The sequence below is a fragment of the Sporothrix schenckii genome, assembly GCF_000961545.1.
Source record: "Sporothrix schenckii 1099-18 chromosome Unknown Cont41, whole genome shotgun sequence".
Classification (NCBI taxonomy): Eukaryota; Fungi; Ascomycota; class Sordariomycetes; order Ophiostomatales; family Ophiostomataceae; genus Sporothrix; species Sporothrix schenckii.
Genome location: NW_015971142.1, coordinates 460,805 through 479,174, shown reverse-complemented (window position 1 = coordinate 479,174; position 18,370 = coordinate 460,805). Strand labels below are relative to the sequence as shown.

General features: G+C 57.2%; 8 protein-coding genes across 8 annotated transcripts; 4 read left to right on the top strand and 4 right to left on the bottom strand.

Annotated features, from left to right (window-relative positions):
- Positions 1-659: 659 nt before the first annotated feature.
- SPSK_10740 (sodium/potassium-transporting ATPase subunit alpha) lies at positions 660-4,201 on the top strand (the record flags this gene model as incomplete). Its single annotated transcript, XM_016737035.1, has 4 exons — positions 660-873; positions 933-1,315; positions 1,452-1,986; positions 2,049-4,201. 4 exons carry the CDS (start codon positions 660-662, stop codon positions 4,199-4,201), a joined length of 3,285 nt encoding a protein of 1,094 aa, XP_016590454.1.
- Positions 4,202-4,706: 505 nt separating this feature from the next.
- On the top strand, positions 4,707-4,928 carry SPSK_10741 (uncharacterized protein; the record flags this gene model as incomplete). The annotated part of the gene is made up of 1 exon (XM_016737036.1): positions 4,707-4,928. One exon carries the CDS (start codon positions 4,707-4,709, stop codon positions 4,926-4,928), a length of 222 nt encoding a protein of 73 aa, XP_016590453.1.
- A 1,179-nt stretch (positions 4,929-6,107) lies between these two features.
- On the bottom strand, positions 6,108-8,690 carry SPSK_07051 (uncharacterized protein; the record flags this gene model as incomplete). The annotated part of the gene is made up of 3 exons (XM_016733721.1): positions 6,108-6,281; positions 6,381-7,067; positions 7,155-8,690. The coding sequence occupies 3 exons, from the start codon at positions 8,688-8,690 to the stop codon at positions 6,108-6,110; spliced, it is 2,397 nt and encodes a 798-aa protein (XP_016590452.1).
- A 696-nt stretch (positions 8,691-9,386) lies between these two features.
- SPSK_08019 (4-carboxymuconolactone decarboxylase) lies at positions 9,387-9,974 on the bottom strand (the record flags this gene model as incomplete). The annotated part of the gene is made up of 2 exons (XM_016734670.1): positions 9,387-9,759; positions 9,844-9,974. 2 exons carry the CDS (start codon positions 9,972-9,974, stop codon positions 9,387-9,389), a joined length of 504 nt encoding a protein of 167 aa, XP_016590451.1.
- Positions 9,975-10,435: 461 nt separating this feature from the next.
- Positions 10,436-11,448, bottom strand: SPSK_07755 (3-hydroxyisobutyrate dehydrogenase; the record flags this gene model as incomplete). The annotated part of the gene is made up of 2 exons (XM_016734412.1): positions 10,436-11,185; positions 11,254-11,448. The coding sequence occupies 2 exons, from the start codon at positions 11,446-11,448 to the stop codon at positions 10,436-10,438; spliced, it is 945 nt and encodes a 314-aa protein (XP_016590450.1).
- A 630-nt stretch (positions 11,449-12,078) lies between these two features.
- SPSK_08025 (uncharacterized protein) lies at positions 12,079-12,649 on the bottom strand (the record flags this gene model as incomplete). The annotated part of the gene is made up of 4 exons (XM_016734676.1): positions 12,079-12,123; positions 12,220-12,383; positions 12,455-12,510; positions 12,573-12,649. The coding sequence occupies 4 exons, from the start codon at positions 12,647-12,649 to the stop codon at positions 12,079-12,081; spliced, it is 342 nt and encodes a 113-aa protein (XP_016590449.1).
- Positions 12,650-13,143: 494 nt separating this feature from the next.
- SPSK_07238 (Major Facilitator Superfamily protein) lies at positions 13,144-15,090 on the top strand (the record flags this gene model as incomplete). The annotated part of the gene is made up of 6 exons (XM_016733902.1): positions 13,144-13,274; positions 13,343-13,533; positions 13,601-13,788; positions 13,854-13,918; positions 14,059-14,388; positions 14,490-15,090. The coding sequence occupies 6 exons, from the start codon at positions 13,144-13,146 to the stop codon at positions 15,088-15,090; spliced, it is 1,506 nt and encodes a 501-aa protein (XP_016590448.1).
- Positions 15,091-16,989: 1,899 nt separating this feature from the next.
- On the top strand, positions 16,990-17,978 carry SPSK_07769 (uncharacterized protein; the record flags this gene model as incomplete). Its single annotated transcript, XM_016734425.1, has 2 exons — positions 16,990-17,000; positions 17,117-17,978. The coding sequence occupies 2 exons, from the start codon at positions 16,990-16,992 to the stop codon at positions 17,976-17,978; spliced, it is 873 nt and encodes a 290-aa protein (XP_016590447.1).
- Positions 17,979-18,370: the final 392 nt, after the last annotated feature.

Genomic DNA, 18,370 nt, shown 5'->3' with positions numbered 1-18,370 from the left:
GGTGGCGAGCTTGCCGCCACTTTATGCCATGGGCATGTGCTGCAGCGATTTCCTCTCTCTTGCGTGCGCGCGGTGAAATACTTTGGCAAGAATGGACGTGAGATATTTTTGAGCGTTTTGGCGTCTCGACCGTTTGGCATCCCGGGGCGCCATCAAGCATTTGCTTGCGGTCATCTCGCCGGTGGGATTCGATTGAATAAAGATTTCGTAATGGCTACCTCTGCGACCTCCTTTCGCTTGTTGCGCATTACCGGGCGACACAAGCTTGATTATGAGGGATATGTTAGTCGAGTTCAAGGGCATAACAAGCAAGGATACATGTATGGGCCTCTGACTTTATTTCCGGCCTCGTGAAGGAACGAACGAAATGACAGGAGGTTCCTCTGCGCAACCTGATAATGGTGTAATCGATGGGTAGAAGAGGCATATTTGATAGTCGCAAACTAAAAGCATCCCGACTGTTGGAACAGTTAACCAAGTATAAGAATCGCAAGGAAACCCTTCCCAACAGGAGATATCCCTCGCCACAGAGCATAAGCTATCCCCAATTCCCTAAAGTCCATTTTGCCTGCACAGCATCAGCTTTCTCACTGCCTTCCCTACCTTCCCTGCCTCCCCTGCCTTCACTTTTATATTGCCCTTGCAAGACCCGTTCAAACATGGCCGACGAACCACCCCTGGATACTGCCGTGCCCAAAGACGGCGTACGCGGCCGCATCACCTTTGATCCCAATGCAAACGACGGTCGTCAGCCCCAGGGCGGCACTCCGTCGCGCATGCGTTCTGCGTCGCGCAGACGCTCCCGGAGCCGTGACAGTGGCAGTTCGCGCAGCCGCCTGCCTGCATCTCCGGTTGCCGGCATCCCCATTGAGTGTACGTTGTAGTGTGTCGCCGGATAAACGTTTGGACTTGACTAACATATTCTTCCCCAGACCGTACGCTCTCCATCCAAGTGTCCGAGAGCCGCCGGGCCGAGGAAGACCATGGCGCGGGCAGCAAGGTGGCGGCCGCCAATAAGGACGACCAGGACTACTTTGCCAACCTCTCCTTCCACGAGGTGGACGTGGATCAGCTCTGCCAGCAGCTGAATGTCGCCCAGGATGTCGGCTTGTCTGAGCATGCCGCATCGCAGCGCCTCGCGCGCGATGGCAAGAATACGCTCCCGCGGCCCAAGACGAACTACCTCAAGAAGATCCTGTTGTATCTCTTTGGCGGCTTCTGCTCCATCTTGTGGATCGGCGTCGTCGTCTTCTTCGTCTGCTGGAAGCCTCTGAGCAACCCTCCCTCGCCGACCAACCTCGCGCTGGCCATCTTGGTCATCATTGTCATCTTGCTGCAGGCTGGTTTCTCCGGTTTCCAGGACGCAAGTCTCTCCTCTTCTTGTTCCCGTTACATTCTCCTTTTTACGTGTCCTTCTCCGTCTTGGCAGGGTTTAATGTTTTTTCTTTCAGTGGTCGACGCAGCGAACCATGAAATCCATCCTCGGCCTCATGCCCTCGGAGACGCTGGTCCTGCGCGACGGCGCCCTCTGCAAGCTGCCCACCGCGGACCTGGTCAGCGGCGACGTCGTCCATCTGAAGATGGGCAACCGCGTGCCGGCCGACATGCGCATCGTCAGCCACTCGGGCGACCTGCGCTTCGACCGCTCCATGCTGACGGGCGAGCCGGAGGCGATTGAAGGCACGGTGGACGCCACGGACGACAACATTCTCGAGAGCCGCAACATTGCGCTCATGGGCACCATGGTCGTCAACGGCGGCGGCGTGGGCGTCGTGATTCTCACGGGCTCTCGCTCCGTCATGGGCCGCATTGCCAAGGCCACGGCCAACGCCAAAGAACGCGTCCCGCTCGTCCAGCAAGAGATCTGGCGCTTTGTCCGCATCATTGTGGTGCTCACAGTGGTGCTCGCCCTTTTGATTCTGCTGACGTGGGTCGGCTGGCTGAGGAAGGACCACTATGGATACATGAACGTCGTGGCCATGTTGAGTAAGTTTATGTCGACCGTACTTTTGTTGTTCTTGACTTTCGCTGACATACCCTTTCCACAGACGACGTCATGGGCTGCGTGGTCGCCTTCATTCCGGAAGGGATGCCGGTCGCGGTGGCATTGACGTTGATGCTCGTCGCCAAGCGCATGAAAGCCGCCGACATCTTGCCCAAAGGCCTGACGACCGTCGAGACCCTGGGCTGCGTCAATGTCATCTGCTCGGACAAGACGGGCACGCTGACCCAGAATCAGATGCGCGTCAGCTCGGCCGCATTCGTCGACCGCCCTCTCCACCCGGCGGACCTGACGCGCATGCTGGAAGAGGAAGAGGCGGACCCGGCGGCGCAGAATCCGAGTCTCGCGCGGCTGCGCCAGGCCGCGCTTCTCTGCAACGACGCCACCTTTGATCCGACGACGCTCTCATTGCCCGTGGACGATCGGACCGTCCAGGGCAACGCCACCGACGCGGCTGTGCTCCGCTGGGCCGCGGCCGGCAAGAACGCCGACGACATTATCGCCGCGTCGCCGAGGCTCTTCCAGATCGCCTTCAACTCCACCAACAAGTGGATGCTCACCATGCATCCGATGATGCGTCCGATGACCGACCACAATCATGATCACGAGAAGGCGGGCGGCAGCCCCGTGCAGGTGTTTGTCAAAGGCGCGCCAGACGTCCTGCTCCCTGCCTGCACAAGGTACTGGTCGGGCACGTCGAATTCGGTCGCGCCTCTCGGCGACGACGCCCGGGCGGCCGTCCGGGCGTACCAAGACCAGCTGTCGTCCAACGCTGAGCGAGTCATTGTGCTGTGCGAAAAGGTCATGCACCCCGTCCATGCACGCGGCACCAACGCCTTGAGCGACGAGGTGGCCCTGACGGCGATGGCGGACCTCACGCTCGTCGGTGTCCTGGGAATCACGGACCCGCCGCGCCCCGAGACCGCCCACACCGTGGCCGAGTGCCGCCGTGCCGGCGCTCGCTTCTTCATGGTCACGGGCGACTACAGCCTGACCGCGGCCGCCATCGCGCGGACCATTGGCATCTTCACGGGGGACCGCGCGCCGGACACGCTCGATGCGGTCCAGCGGGCCGCCGCGACGCGGCCGGAGGAGCTGCGCCGCGCACGGCGCGATGGCACGCACCACAGCCTGCTCCTGGACGGCGCCGGGGTCGTGCGGCTGTCGGCGGCGGACTGGGACGTCGTGTGCGAGTACGGCGAGATTGTGTTTGCGCGCACGACGCCCGAGCAGAAGCTGCGCATCGTCAACGAGCTGCGCCAGCGCGACAACGTGGTGGCCGTGACGGGCGACGGCGTCAACGACGCGCCGGCGCTGCGGGCGGCGGACGTCGGCGTGGCCCTGGTCGGCGGCAGCGACGTGGCCATCGAGGCGGCCGACCTGGTGCTGCTGGACCGCTTCAGCGCCATTGTCGACGCCGTCCGCCTCGGGCGCCTCGTGTTCCAGAACCTGCAAAAGGTCATCGCCTACCTGCTCCCCGCCGGCAGCTGGTCCGAGATCTGGCCCGTGCTGGTCAATGTCTTTTTCGGCGTGCCGCTGCCGCTCAGCGCGTTCCTCATGATTGTCGTCTGCGTCTTCACGGACCTGTTCTTGTCGCTGTCGCTGATTATGGAAAAGGAAGAGTTTGACCTGCTCTCACTGCCGCCGCGCAACCACAGGCGCGACCACCTGATCACGGCCAAGATCTACATCCAGGCCTACCTGGTCACGGGCACTATGGAGACGTGCGCCGCGCACGCCATGTTCTTCTTGTACATGTGGCGCTACGCCGGCATCCCCGTCCGCGACCTCTTCTTCCTCTTCGAGGGCTACACGGCCGGCTTCCACGGCTACACCGCGGACGAGCTGGCCCACTTCAACAATACCGGACAGTGCGTCTACTTTGTCTGCCTCGTCATGCTGCAATGGGGCAACATCCTGGCCGTGCGCAACCGGCGCATGAGCATCGTGCAGGCGGATCCCTTTACCCGGGCACGCCGCAACCCCTGGCTCGTCCTGAGCATGGCGATAAGCCTTGCCATTGCCGTCTTTGTCACGGAAGTGCCCGGCATACAGTCTCTGTTCAATACGGCAAGCGTTCCGCTCGAATTTTGGTTGATTCCCATTCCGCTGGGCGTCGGCATCCTGTGCGTCGACGAGATGCGCAAGCTGCTGGTTCGCCTGTTTCCCACGGGTCCGCTCGCTCGGATTGCTTGGTGAGAGGCAGGTGGCCAGTGACAAGTGGTCAGCCCCTAGAACAACCCAAACTGCTACCTACTCCACCTCGTGTGCCGTGCAAAGCGCCTCGACCACGTCGTCAAGATACTGCGTCGACTGCGGCAGGACCGCCGTCATCTGCATAAACGAGTGTGGAACGCCTAGGTACCTGTACGCCGTACGACAAGTGACACGTTAGCCAACGGACAAGATCGGACTGGGACATCGGTACGGCCGGATCACTTGTACGCACCGCCGCATCGTCACCTTGTTGCCCGCCGCGACGAGCTGGCGTCCGTACGCCTCGCCTTCGTCGCGCAGAATGTCGCACTCGGCCGTCGCCAGGAACGTGGCGCACAGGCCGTCCCAGCGCGGCGCCTCCAGCGGCGCCACCCACCACGCCGGCACGTGCTTCTGGCGCGCAGCCCACTCGGCAGCGGGGGCCGGTGGCAGCGCCACGCGGGCGAGGTAGTGCATGCGGTCCCAGTCCAGCAGCGCCGTGTGCCGCATGGCCCGCACCGACGCCCACGCCGAGTCCTCGGCGCGCTCGTGGCGCGCGTGGTCGTCCGGTGCCAGCGCCGGCACCGTCGCCACCAGCAGCCGCAGCGGCAGGCCGGCGTCGCGGGCGCGGTGCTGCACGACGACGGCCAAGAGGCCGCCGGCCGACGTGCCACCGATGGAGACGCGGTCGGGGCGCACATGGAGCGCGGCTGCGTTGGCTCGTACCTAGGCCGCCAGACGGGCCGGGTGTCAGTGGGCGTCTGGGGGCATCGTGCAGGGGGGCGGAACGGCAGGGTACTGACCCACTCGAACGCTTCCCAAGCATCCTCAACGTTCCGGCCAAACGGAAACTCTGAGCCGTCAGCAAGTGCCAGACACAAAACGAGACGAAAAAGAAAACAACAACCTACCAGGGCACAGCCGATAATCGACATCGACCACCACGATGGGCAGCCGGTTTCGCAGCTGTCGGCAGATGGCCGCATCCGACGTCAGGTCGCCAAACACCCAACCGCCGCCTGCAGTCAGTAGGGGGTCAGAAAGGAGTACAGAAACAAAAGGCCGTTTACAAAACCACAAGACCACAAGACCAGAAGACACGAATACGGACCGTGGAAGTTTATGTGCACCGGATACGGCCCTGGCCCGGCCGTGGACGCGTCCGGGTGGTAGACACGCACGACAAAGGCGCCCTCCGTCGAGGGCACGGTCCAGTCCTTGGTGTTGGGATTGTCGTCCTGGATCCAGGGCCGCGCCCAGGCCGCCGGGTTGGCGCGGACCTCGGCCAGCGGCACCTGGTGTGTGGCCACTTTGTGTGCCAGATTTTTGTTGTAGTACTCGACGAAGCGCGGGTCGAGGCGTCCAACCATGTCGGGATGGATGGGATTGATGGGGGTGGATGGGGGGGATGAGAGCGAAGATGAGGACGCGGCCATGTTGGTGTTGTTTAGTCTCTTATTTCTGGCTTTTCTTTTCCTTTTCTGTGTTTACTTGTTCAATAGCCAATTGTATGAAAGAAGCGATGAAGAATTACACATTGAAATACAAACGCAGCCTGGACCTCCTTCAGGATAGATTCTGGAATTAGGCCTCGTAGAAGGAGACCGGCGGCTGTCGGTATTGGGACGGCAACGAGCATCAAGCTTGTCGCTGGAGAGCCGGAGAATTCTCCACATAATTATGGGGAAGTCCAGCCATGTTAAAAGTGACTTACACCACAATACCGTGTCCGAGCAAAGACTCGGCTCTGTCTTCAACAGCGCCCACCGCACCATTTGCACGCGCGGAACTTAGGAACGAGCTGGACGGCTCACGGATGCATTGCCTGCGAACCGTCTTACTTGATCTGCAAGACGCGGCGGTCCTGAGCCAAATTCGTGGCACACATCTTATTTTCATCTCGCACCATCTAATTTCTTTGCTCGTCCACGTTACATTCATCATCTAGACGATCTGAGTCGATACTGCGCACGGGCCGCAGGCGAAAGCTGTTCCCTTGAAGGCCGGGAAAAGTGGCACAGAGGTACGACGGCTTCCAGACGGAAACTACGTCTCTCGTCTCTGTAAACCACCAGACGACAGACTATATAGTAAGCACGTTAACTTTGAAAAGTAAGGGGTTACAGAAACGAAAAGTAACGCCACAACTAAACCACCACCACCGCCACCGATCGACACTTACATTCAATTCCTGACACGAAAATGCGACGTCAAAAGGCCCAACGGCGTTGCTACCAAGGACAATGTCGGTTACGTAGCGGGCATCGGCTGCAAACCGAAACGTGATGGCCGAGCACGACGCGACATTGTTGCCAAGGTCTGTAATGGTCGAAATGGTCGAAATGGTCGATGCGGGATCCCGATCGCTGTGACGTTTGCGTGCGATCACGGCCATCGGCGACCAGCGACCTAGAATCGCGACGCGGCCGTTGTCGAAATGTATGCACAGACCGACACACCGTGCTTGTGGTCCTGCTCCCTGCCGGCAGACCTGGAGCCGCGTGACGCCGATGCCAGCCTGACTGGCCGAAATAAGATCGGCCGAGCTGAAAAGGGCGGACCTTTCATCGAAAACCTCGTCCACACGCCGGGGCGAGGGAGGGTATGGAATCAGGACCACAACGGGTGCCGGAGGAACAGACTCGGCAGACTCGGCAGACTCGGCATCCCACCCTGACCACCGGTCGATGCGGACCCCGATGCTCGTCCAGCAACAGCCATCGGCCGTCAAACGGTCGATGAACAGACCTCGCACTGCTTTCGTCTTTTCGTTTCCCCTGTTCTCCGTCAGCACGACCGAGGTACTGATTCCCGTGAACGATCTATATATACGACCAAACGGAGAATGACGTCCCATGTTGGTCGCCAACTAAGTATGCATTAGTAAGACATGTGCCGGACACAGTCAACCAAAAAAAAAAAAAAAAAGGCGGGTATGAAAGCGAACGGAACATACAACAAGTGACGGCCCGTAGTCGACGCGACGGTGACGCATTTCGCACACCTGTAGGGCGACAAAGATGATACGTTCGCCTTGCGCGAGTGGAAAATGCACCGGCACGCCACAGCGACAGCCAATGTGCCGTTGCTCGTCCGATGACGCGATCCCGTCACCGCCGAAATGTGCCGTCATCCCGACGATGCCTTCGCGAGCGCAGTATGCCGTCAGGCCGCTTGTATACACGCCCACAGTATCTCCATCCCCGAGCTCAAGAGGCAGGTATTCGCAGAGACGGCGACCTGGGTGGTGCAGCAGGCGGCCGGGATACCGTTCTGTATCAGCAATCACGAGGTCGTCAGACGCAGGCGGCCCGTCTGTCCCGTCTGTGGTCCAGAGCGACCGCGTCGGCCATGCATGATGGGGCCGGTCGGGGGTGTCATCCACGCCATCCGAGCGCATGCACAGCACCTTGATGTCGTCGCGGCACGCGACAAGCTGCGTTGCCGTGTCGTCGAAACGCAGCGTCTGCACACAGCGATCTGGGCCAGGGCGACCGACACCGCCCAGCGACGGCGACGTGGACCCGTCCTCGTACCGCAGGGTCAGAGCCTGGACGCCGAGGGTTCCCATCCAAATCTTGAGGCTCGTGATGCGGATTCCGTCACGAATCGGAATGCACACATCCCATGGACGATTGTCGCTCGTGCCATCTAGGTCGGTGTATGCCTCGCTGTGTGTCCGCTTTCGCTTCCGTGTCTGCAATTGGGGCCCCTCCTTGGCAAGAAACGCAACTCGTTGGAGGTACTTGTGGCCAAACACGCGCATGGAACGAGCAACAAGATGACCCTGCACTCCTGCACGACCATCTGCGTTTTGTGGATGGAGGTCGAGAAGGGGTTCGTCATGGATGGTCGGGTCTGTCTGTGGCAGCAAGTATGGCAATAACGACGCCGTCTCAAGCGCACGGAGAAGAGAGGCAACGAGTCCGCCGTGTACATTGCGTGCCACCTGTGCTCGGAGGTCACCCGGAAACTTGGCTACCTCTGCGAGCAAGACCTCTAGGCTGGACGCACACTCGCCCGTGGGCTCGGCCGCACGCGGCGACGAAAGCGTGGAGAGGGCCAAGGTGTATTCCTCATCGCCGCAGGGACGTGGCATGATGGACCGCGTCTGCTGACCTAGCTGATAAAGGCGAGAAAATGGCAGTGCCGTACCGGGCGGCCGGACCGCCTTCCAGCAACATTCATGTACAAAGAACAGGGCACGGTGAGGGCTGGCTTGTGTGGCATCCTGACAGGGTCGTGGGGCGATGGATACATGGGGAGATTGTGCCACGGCATGCTTCGGGGTCCTATTCCTATTCCTATTCCTATTCCTATTCCTATTCCTATTCCTATTCCTATTCCTATTCCTATTCCTATTCCTATTCCTCAGGGTCCGCCTGGGTCCGGGCACGCCAGGAGGCCATTTGCTCAAACGCAGGTCGGTCCGGAAGATGTGGACGCGAACGGGCGCCGTGGGCACACCCGACTGCGCATCGTCTGGTGCCATATTAACGACTGCGAGGTATAATTAGTAAATAGAGAGTGCCGGAATGGGGGATAAGAAAGTAGAAAAAGGGACGCCCGTACAGCCGATGATGTCACTCTCCCACTCTTCGTTATCATCGTCTCGCAAAGGTTGACCGATGCAATGCTTCCAGGCCGATCGTGGCAAGTCGCGTCGGCACAATATACAATATGGCTCAAGGGTGAGGGATATGGGGTTTGCCGTATTTCTGGCCATGGCCTCCGAAACCGGTGCAGAGCTGAGGGTGGCTCGATGCAAACGGACTGATGATGGATTAGTTGAGTATCTTGCTCCAGTCTTTGTCTGGATGTATAGCGGCCGATGCTCATGACAAATGACAAGACGCAGCAGCCGGCAGATGGGCCCCGAAGATATGAGGAAAAAAAAGGCTACGGAATCAACTAGAAACGCATGGTATGTTACGTCGTTTGTGGGAGAGATTTGTATGAATACTATGAAGAAATCAGGAATCGAGCTCAGCGGCAGGACGTACATTTGGTGGCTATGGCATGGTTTTCACGTGAGGTCTGGGTCACATACATTGCATGCCTGTGCGCCGTACTCCGTACACAACCACCCCAATAACGAGTGCTACGGGATCTAGGATTGCCCAGGAGGGCCCATTGCCGAATATGACTACATCCTGCTGGACACAAGCTTGTCCAGCGTGTTGGCGCATTACTGCGTGTAGGCGACAAACTCCTCCGACGTCGCGTTGAGCTGGCGCTCGTGCTCGCCGTTGGCGACCATCTCGTCGATGACGCGGCTGGCCACCTTGAAGGCCTCGACGCCGGCCGGCACGCCCGTGTAGATGGTCGCGTGGACAATGGCCTCGCGGATCTCCAGCTCGGTGACGCCGTTGCGCAGCGCGCCGCGGACGTGGACGCCCAGTTCGGGCCAGCTCTTGATGGCGACGAGGATGCCGAGATCTGAAGTGTTGTCAGCCTGGAGAAACGGACGGGGAAGCGGCGAGCACGTGGGCTTCTTACTCAAAAGACTGCGCTGCTGGCGGGTCAGGCCCGGGCGGGACCAGGTCTCACCCCAGCACCATCTGGTGTGGTTAGTTTCGAGTTATGGTGCGTGTCAAAAAAAAAAAGAAAAAAGAAAATCTCGCTATAGCCCAGGGACAACACACTCTGTCGTCAGTTTCTGTCCGGCAAAGGCAAACTCGCTGTTCCCGTTGTTGATGGAGCGATCGACGTAGGCGTCGCCCAGAACCTCGCGGCGGTTCTTGAGGCCCTTCTTGAACAGCTCCTTGCTTGACATGGTGGCGATGGGAATGCGGCAGACGTGGTAGCTGTGTGAGTGGATGAAATGTAGAGTAGCGTTTGTCGAAAGACGGAAAACCAAGACGAAGGGAAAAGCGACTGAACGAATATAGAGTTCAAATATTTCTTCATATGGATCATTGTTTTGTAGGCCAACTCGCCGGCTCCGCGTGCAAAATGGGATCGGCAACCCGGCTGTCGGTTGCCATCGGTAGTTGTTTCTAGCCATGAGTCCTGAGAGGTGTACCACAGCTAGATATGTGGAAAATGCTCTAACCACCCTCAAGTGTACCAACTGCATCTTTGCACGAGGCCATGGGGCCGAGGTCATCGTCCTGCTTGATGGTGTTGATTCCATAGCGGATTGGCAAGGATTGTTGTATTTTGTTTTGTTCAAAAAGGGTAAAGTACTGGAGATATAATGACATGCCCGGAGCTACAGATATCCACCCCCGCTCCCTACTCCCAGTCCTCCTTGCCGCCAATGAACCGGTAGACAACGCGCGAGTCGAGGCTCTGGCACCTGGGGTCGGCGCTCGTCGCGGCGTACGTGCGCATGCTGGCGTCGCCGAGCACCATCTGGGCGCCGACGCGCTTCGCCATATCGACGGCCAGGCCCATATCCTTTTTCATCAGCTCGACCTTGAAGCCGCCGTGGTAGCCGTGGCTGGCCGGCGCGTCCGGGCTGATGCCGGGCACCGGGTTGAACTTGTCGGCAATGTGGTTCTGGCCGGAGCCGGCGTGGATGACGCGGGCCAGCACACGCGCGTTGCAGCCGGCGCGCATGCCCATGTTCATGGCCTCGGCCGTCGCAATGGCAATGGTGCCGGACAGGTAGTTGTTGCTCAGCTTGGCGACCAGCCCCAGCGACGGCCCGCCGCACGCAATCACGCTGCGGCCGAGCAGGCCCAGCAGCGCGCGCAGCGTGGCCCAGTGCGGGTCGTCGCCGCCGTCGGACGCACCCACAAAGATGCCCAGCGTCGCGTTTCGCGCGCCCAGCACGCCGCCGCTCACGGGCGCGTCGTAAAAGGCCGCCGTCGGATGGGCCGCGCGCAGCGCCGCCAGCACGTCGAGGCTCGTCGCCGTGTCAATGGTCGAGCACTCCAGCAGGATCTTGCCGGCCAGGTCCGCGCGGAGGATGCTCGTCGGCCCGTCCAGGTACACGGCGCGCACGTGACGGCCCTCGGGCAGCATTGTGAAGATGATCTCCTGTGGTGCCAGCGCGTTGTCAGCATGTCGTCGCTTTCGTCACGCGGAATCAGCCCAGAAATGCCTACCGAGGATTGCGCAACGTCCTTTGCAGAGGCCTTTGCAGAGATACGCTCCGGGAAGCTGGCGACGAGCTCCTGCACGGCCGCCTCGTTCACGTCGTGAATGTACAGCTTGATTCCTTCTGGTGTCTTCTTGGCCAGGTTGATCACCATCTCCTTCCCCATGGCCCCAACACCGACAAATCCAATCGTCTGGGCCATTCTTTCTGAATTGTTGCGTAGAGTGTTCGGGTCACGTTTCGTAGCGGTTGGGGACTGCACTTAGAATTAAAACTAGAAAATAGGATTGGACACAAGGACTGGTATTTTCTATATTTTCTCTATTTACAAATGCTTGTGACCCGGTGTCGCCGGCTGCCGACGGCGACAACTTACACAAAATGATGTCAATCCCAACGCCCTGGCTTTCACCTTTGCCGACTACCGCAGATTCATCGGCGGTGACGCAAATGAAACGTGGCTACGTCGTACTCTCGCCGTTTAGCGTCTCGGTAAGCTAACTGCCGCGTGGCAGGAAATGATGTAAAGATATGGATGGGGAAAGCGGCCCCCAGACAGCCGGCCTGCCCCGGATTCGACGGCATGCTAAAACATGGGGAAAGGGGGAGAAAACGAGTAGCGGTATAGCCGGATATGCCGGCGCAGCTTGTGTACTTCAGTTGGGTGGAGTTGTGGAAGCCGAGAGTAATTTTGCAAAATTACGTTTTATACATGTTCAGTCTGGAAATAGGGACCCATGTGCACATGGACAAGTCAGAGCCTTGCGTCTGTATTCACTGTCTCTCGTGTATTCTGTTGTCTAACTAGGAGGAGTACTAGGTGGAATTCTAATTACCACGCGGCACCTGCCAACTCCTTGCGGAAGGCCGTCATGAGCTGTTGTGTTAGCCATAGTTTGCAACATGTGAAGCTGCCATATACTCTACGTCTTTCCTCCTCCCTTTGTTTGCTAGGCCCATACTCCCAACGTACCGGCTGTATGATGATCTTGTCGAGGTTCCAGACGCCCGACGTGGCGTAAATGTCCTTTTTGATCTCGGCCAGGACCTCGTCCTGTGTGGCTGCATGGGCGACGATGCAGCTGCCATTGAACGGCTTCTGCTGGCCCTCGATGGGCGGATGCGCCGTGGTGGCGCCTGCCGCGGACGGTCAGTGACGTTTCCGTGTACTGTCGTAACTGTATTGACAGTGATTCATTCCATCTTACCTCCCATAGTCCAGGCCCCCGACTCGACACGCGGTGCCAGACCAGCCAGATGTTCTCTGTGTATTGTGAGTATATGTACAACGTATACCGTGTGTAGTATAAGTGTCGGGCAACGTACGGACGAGCGGCCATGCGCTTCTCCAAGGCGCCGTCGTGGTCCGGAATGATGACGATCCAGTCAATCTTGGAAGCCATTGTCTTGGTTGTGATGATGGTGGTTCTTTTGCAGTGCCCAGAGTCTGGGGGGAAATGAAGCCCAAGCTGTCGTACGCAAAATGTTCAGCTACCCGGCCGTCTATATAATGTGTATGGGGTTCATCCAAACCGGCGGATACAAAACCGGGGATACAGGGGCCGACGCTGAGGGGCGAGATGAGGGGGTCAGCTTTTAGCGAGGCCGCGCTAAAGGAGAGCCGGCCGGCCCTATGCCGTTTGCCGTTTGCCGCCTACTGTGACGTTGCCGGTGTAGCCGTCGTTGCCGTTGCCTTGCTGCTGCCATTGCCGATTGCGCAGCCAAGTCAAACGACTCCACTACCCCAGAAAACAGATCTGCAGGAACGTTCTTGGAGTACATATTTGACCAGAGCTGTTGCGTCCTCCGAGGGTCCACGATCTCATGCAAGCCACCGAAGAAGTCCCTTTCCGCCCCATATTCGTCTTGTATCGTGCATCGAGCGACTCTAGGAACAATGTCCGAGCGAGACACCAAAGACGACACGGCGGCCATGCACTTTGAGTCGTCGGCGAAGCCCGAGTCTGACGACGTTGAGACGGTGCCGGCGCTGGACGCGTCGACGCTGGCCATTGAGCGGCGCATTACGTGAGTGTCCCGTGTTCTGTTTTCTACTTCTGTTTTCTATTCCCTGCCCTCCCGTCTCCCACCGCCAGACGCCTCGTTGTCGAGCAGCGCTCACTGTACAATTCGGCAACCAGCCGCAAGGTGGACTTCCGTCTGCTGCCCATCCTATGCGGCCTCTACACCATCTCGCTCATTGACCGCTCCAACCTGGGCAGCGCCCGCATCGCCGGCATCAACCAAGACATTGGGCTGTCCATCGGCAACCGGTACTCTGTCGTGGGTAAGCTGCTGTCATCGTTTGATCGACCGTTTGTTCAAAGGGACACTAACATGTGCCACTCGCCCAGTCCTCGTGTTCTACGTCGGCTACATCCTCGTCGAACTACCCAGCAACATCCTGCTCAAGTGGCTCGGCGCCGCCAACTGGCTGTCCTTTCTCAGCCTCTCGTTTGGCCTTCTCAGCGTGGGCACCGGCCTGATCCACAGCTACGGCGCCCTGGTCGTCCTGCGCATCCTGCTGGGCTGCATGGAGGCTGTACGTATATTGGTGTACCGTGCCGTCGTGTGACAAGAACAAGGTTAACCATCCACCGTTCGCAGGGCTTGTTCCCCGGCATAATCTACCTCATCTCGGCCTGGTACCGTCGGTTTGAAGTGCAGAAGCGGTAAGTAGAGGCTGTTGACTGTCACGTCTGTTGACTGTCACGTCTGTCGAATATTGAGTCTCGTCCTTGCCACTTTGTACTTGATTATTTTTATTTTATTTTAATAATTTTAATGTCCTTTCATACTAACACTTCTCCAGCATCGCCGTCTTCTTCAGCCTGGCGTCCTTTCTCTCGTCTTTTGCCAACATCCTCGCCTACGGCTTGACCCAGATCGCCGACGAGCCCGAGAAGCACGGCTGGCGCTGGATCTTCATCATCGAGGGCTGCATTACCTGCGGTCTTGCCATCCTGGCCTGGTTTGTCATCGTCGACTTTCCCGAGTCGCCGCGCAACAAGGGCTTCCTGACGGCCGAGGAACACGAGGTCCTGCGCCAGCGTCTCGTCCAGGAGCGCGGCCACGTCGAGGCGGGCAAGGTGACGGCCAAGCTGGTGCTGTCTGTTGTGTGCGAGTGGCGCCACTGGGCCATGTATGTGAAATCTTTGATTTGTCGCCTTTTCATTGTTTACCCCTCCCCCTTCTTTTCTTGTCCTCTCCAATATCATTTCTGCTAACCTCGCCAACCTCCAGCGGCTTTGTCTACTGCGGCGGCTCAGGCGGCATCTACAGCTTCCTCTTCTTCTTGCCCACCATCCTGCGCGACAGCATGGGCTACTCCCAGGTCGCCGCCTTCTGCCTCACCACGCCGCCCGCCGCAGTCGCCATTATCTACTCCATCGCCGTGTCGTACCTGGCCGACCGCATGCGCATCCGCGGCCCGTATGCGGTGCTGGGCTCCGTCGTCGCCGTCGTCGGCCTCGCCATGACGGCCTTTGTCGCGGCGCCGGGCCCGCGCTATGCCGGCACCTTTCTCGGCTATGCCGGCAGCACGAGCGTCATCTCGACCTCGCTCGCCTGGGGCCAGAACAACGTGCGCAGCGACAACCGCCGCAACGTCGTCACCGTGATCCAGATCGTCAGCGCGGCCATTGGCGGCATCTACTCGGCGCTCGTCTTCCGCCAGCAGGACGCGCCCAACTACGTGCCGGGTGTCATTGCCATGGGTCTGCTGATCCTGGTCGGCGGCATTGTATCTCTTGTCTCGTCCATCGTGTTCTTCTTCCAGAACAAGCGCGCCGACCGCGGCGAGGTCGTCCTTGAAGAGTCCCCAGACTTTCGGTATACCTGGTAGATGAGATGGGCAATGTAGTGTGCCAGGGCGACACAATGGATCCTATAGTGTATGCTGTTTGCATTTTTGTACTCCGTACAATTGTATACTGCCGAATACGTATATCTGGGACATACAGCCTTCCTATTTATCAATGGACAACGTAGAATCAGGACGTACTATCCAACCAAAAGAGAACGACAAATTGGCCCATGCTGACCGTCGAGACGCTTGTCGGTATCATACCATCCGGTAGTCAGCCGGACCGAAGCCAACGCCTTGCTTCCAGACTGCCATCATCACACGTAGAGGACAGAGATACGTCGATGGACGAGCATCGCGGTGCTTTTGAGTTGCCCGTGTCGTCGGCGTCGCTCGAACGTCGACGATCGTTTGTCCAAGTTGCCCGTCTGCTATCCGCCTCCAAGATGACGAAATAGTCTGTCGATTAACACGCACCCCTTTTACTCATCCCGCCACTCCACAATTATGGGGTCTGTAAAACGACAAGTTTCTGGGAGAATGGTGCTTACTGTCTAGGAGAATAATGTTCCTGTGGATACCGTCGTGATGGTCGCACACAGGTGGTCGTTTCTTACTAGTGTTTTTTAAACGGACCGTAAAAAGCCTTGAACCTTCTTCGTTAACGATATAACCTAGGAATAGTAACGAGACTAATAATAAAAAAATTAACGTATAATATCCTCGGGTCGTAGTCGGAAGGGCGGGGATAAACTATACTCGTAGTATTTCTTATATTTTGTAATTAGTGATTATAAAGTTAAATAACCGTATATTAGATTTAGAAGAAATTTATATATGTTAAAGTGGATTGTATGTATAGTTTCACATTTTCATAGTCGAACTTAAGTCACGTAGGGTTCTTTTCGTGACAGCGCCGCCCATAAAGGTAGACAAAGTTCGGTCAGTAGACGAACAAGGGTTTCCAAACCAAAGTAACCAGGGATAGCACAGGCCAAGGTTAACAAGTTACATCGTTTCACTCGATAACTAAGTACAATACTCGTTAATCATCGTCGTCTTTATCATCTTTATCGGAGCGAGGGAAGCACCAAAAGCAGGCACATGCCGTCGAGCCAAGCGGCCGTCGTACGCGAAGCGTCAGGTCCACGGCACTGTCTCCGCCTTCCCCTCGGCGCCATTATACATCCCGGACGCGCTGGGACTACAGTTCGTACGGCAACTTTGTCCACACCTACAGTGATCTCCCTGACACGGCTTCGTATGCCAGCGTGCCGCAGTAGTAGGCCTCTGACGGAAGCCGTCCCAGCCTAGAGCAGACCGGGAACGACGAGGATGAGTCAGGGGCGGACTTGCCTATATACAGCCCCTCGTTTTCAAACACGATTACGCTACTTCCCGCACGTCATTTTGAGTATGCGGTTCAACTTGCGATTGATATTCAGCATCGTTACACCGGCCGCATTCGGCTCCTTGGCCCAAGGCCTAGTACCACAGGGCATTAGTGCGTAGGCCTTTGCGCCATGACATATTTTCCTTCTTTGTACTTTCATTGATTCATTGACTACCCTCGGCCCGGGTTAAGTATTTACCGAGATCCCCTTTATCTCTTATCTCCTCCCCGGTAACCTGGGGTCCTACCGCGTGGAAAACGTAGAAAGGAAAAAGGGTTGATGACCAACTGGAAAGGGACTAAGCCTGTCGGCAAGTGCAGCCTTTCCCAACCGAGTAAGAAAAAAGCTCCCCTTTTAATTCGTTATAGAGCGATGTGCGTGGACCTGCCAACAATTTGAGCAGGAGATAAAAAGATTAACGACATCTGACGCCAGAGGGATGAAATACTGTACCTGGGGAATGCTGAGATATATGGGTGAAGATGCCAGTGGTTTCAAACAACTCCTATCCGGATACAGGACGACTATCATTTTCGCCTTCGTTATGGCGACCGTGTGAGTATAGCCGACCCTGAACCTTTCCTTTCTTAAAAGATCATTATCCTCACTATTTTTGTTTCTCATGTTAGTCAGGTGTCTCCACTCACGGTAGACGACACTAAAAAGTACAGTGTACTTTTAGGCGCCGCGGAAGGAAAGCTCGAGAGTCGCGTCGCCAGGCTTGACGACATGCTCGCTCAGAATCTAGCCGGGCTCGAGACTGAATCGGATTTGGTCCAGATCAACAAAGAGATACAGAGTGCCGAACAATGCTTGCGAATTTGTGCCGAATTTTCGGAACATATCGCCGAGCCCCAGCTTACGAATACGAATAAGTCTCCTAGACCCGACGACAAAGGCAACATCGAGTTCAATTTAGTATCTGAGGAGAGCACTAGTGACAGTGTACAAGAGCTCAAGGAGCGTGTTAGTCGCATGAAAGCTCAAATGGCAAGCATAGAGGACCGGCGAATCAACCATTTGGTACAGAAAGTGGCGACCACAAACAACTCAGCGACAGCAGCATCAGAACTAGCAGCAGATTTGGCAGCGATGACGAAAGAGTTCAAGTTGACGAGGGAAATGACAGACGAACTGTCATCAACAATTGCCAGGTTGGAGGTCGAAATGGCATCGTCTGTCATTGACAACCGTGGAGAAGGTGACGTCCTGCAGTACTTCGTCTCGACTAAAGGCAAAAGTCTTCGCGGTAAAAACGTAGGGACTGGTCAGAAGATACAGCAGTTTGTTGGCTATGCTGAGGATGAGACAGTGAAGCAGGTATCAAAGGATATGAGTAGGAATTCCTCTCTCAACGCTCAAACGTCTGAGGAGTTGTCGGACATTGCTGATGCTGTTAAGGCACAGGTTGTCCGCGGTGAATCAGCGCACCGTCCCGGGCCACTGGCAATTACCTACACCAGCCTTCACCCGGCCACTAGCCATGAGCCGTTGGCCAAGGTCCCGGTCAGTCGGCAAGGCCGGCTGAGATAGGGTGCCGGGCTTCAACGGTAAGTCACCGGGCATCTCTAAATAGTAATAAAGCAAGATCCATAGCCGCCATCTCTTGGACGGGGGAGAGGCCAAGGGTTGGAATTGCTGCTCTGTCTTATCTAAGGAGAGGCTACTTTAATAGCGAAAAGGTTGTCACCACAGGTAGGAAAACGTAGGTGCATGTAAGGACAAAATCTAATCCTTGGGCTTCCCTTCACTTCGCGACGGGAGGGGATATGGATTTATCGTATTTTGTTTTCTTGGTAAATGGTCTGGCGAAAGCCCGTTGATTGCCAGGTTGCCATTTGGACTACAGGGGTTGGTCGTCGGCGCAAGGGCATTAGTGGTGTAGGCCCTTATAACATAACACTCTAGAAATCGTTTGACGTGAA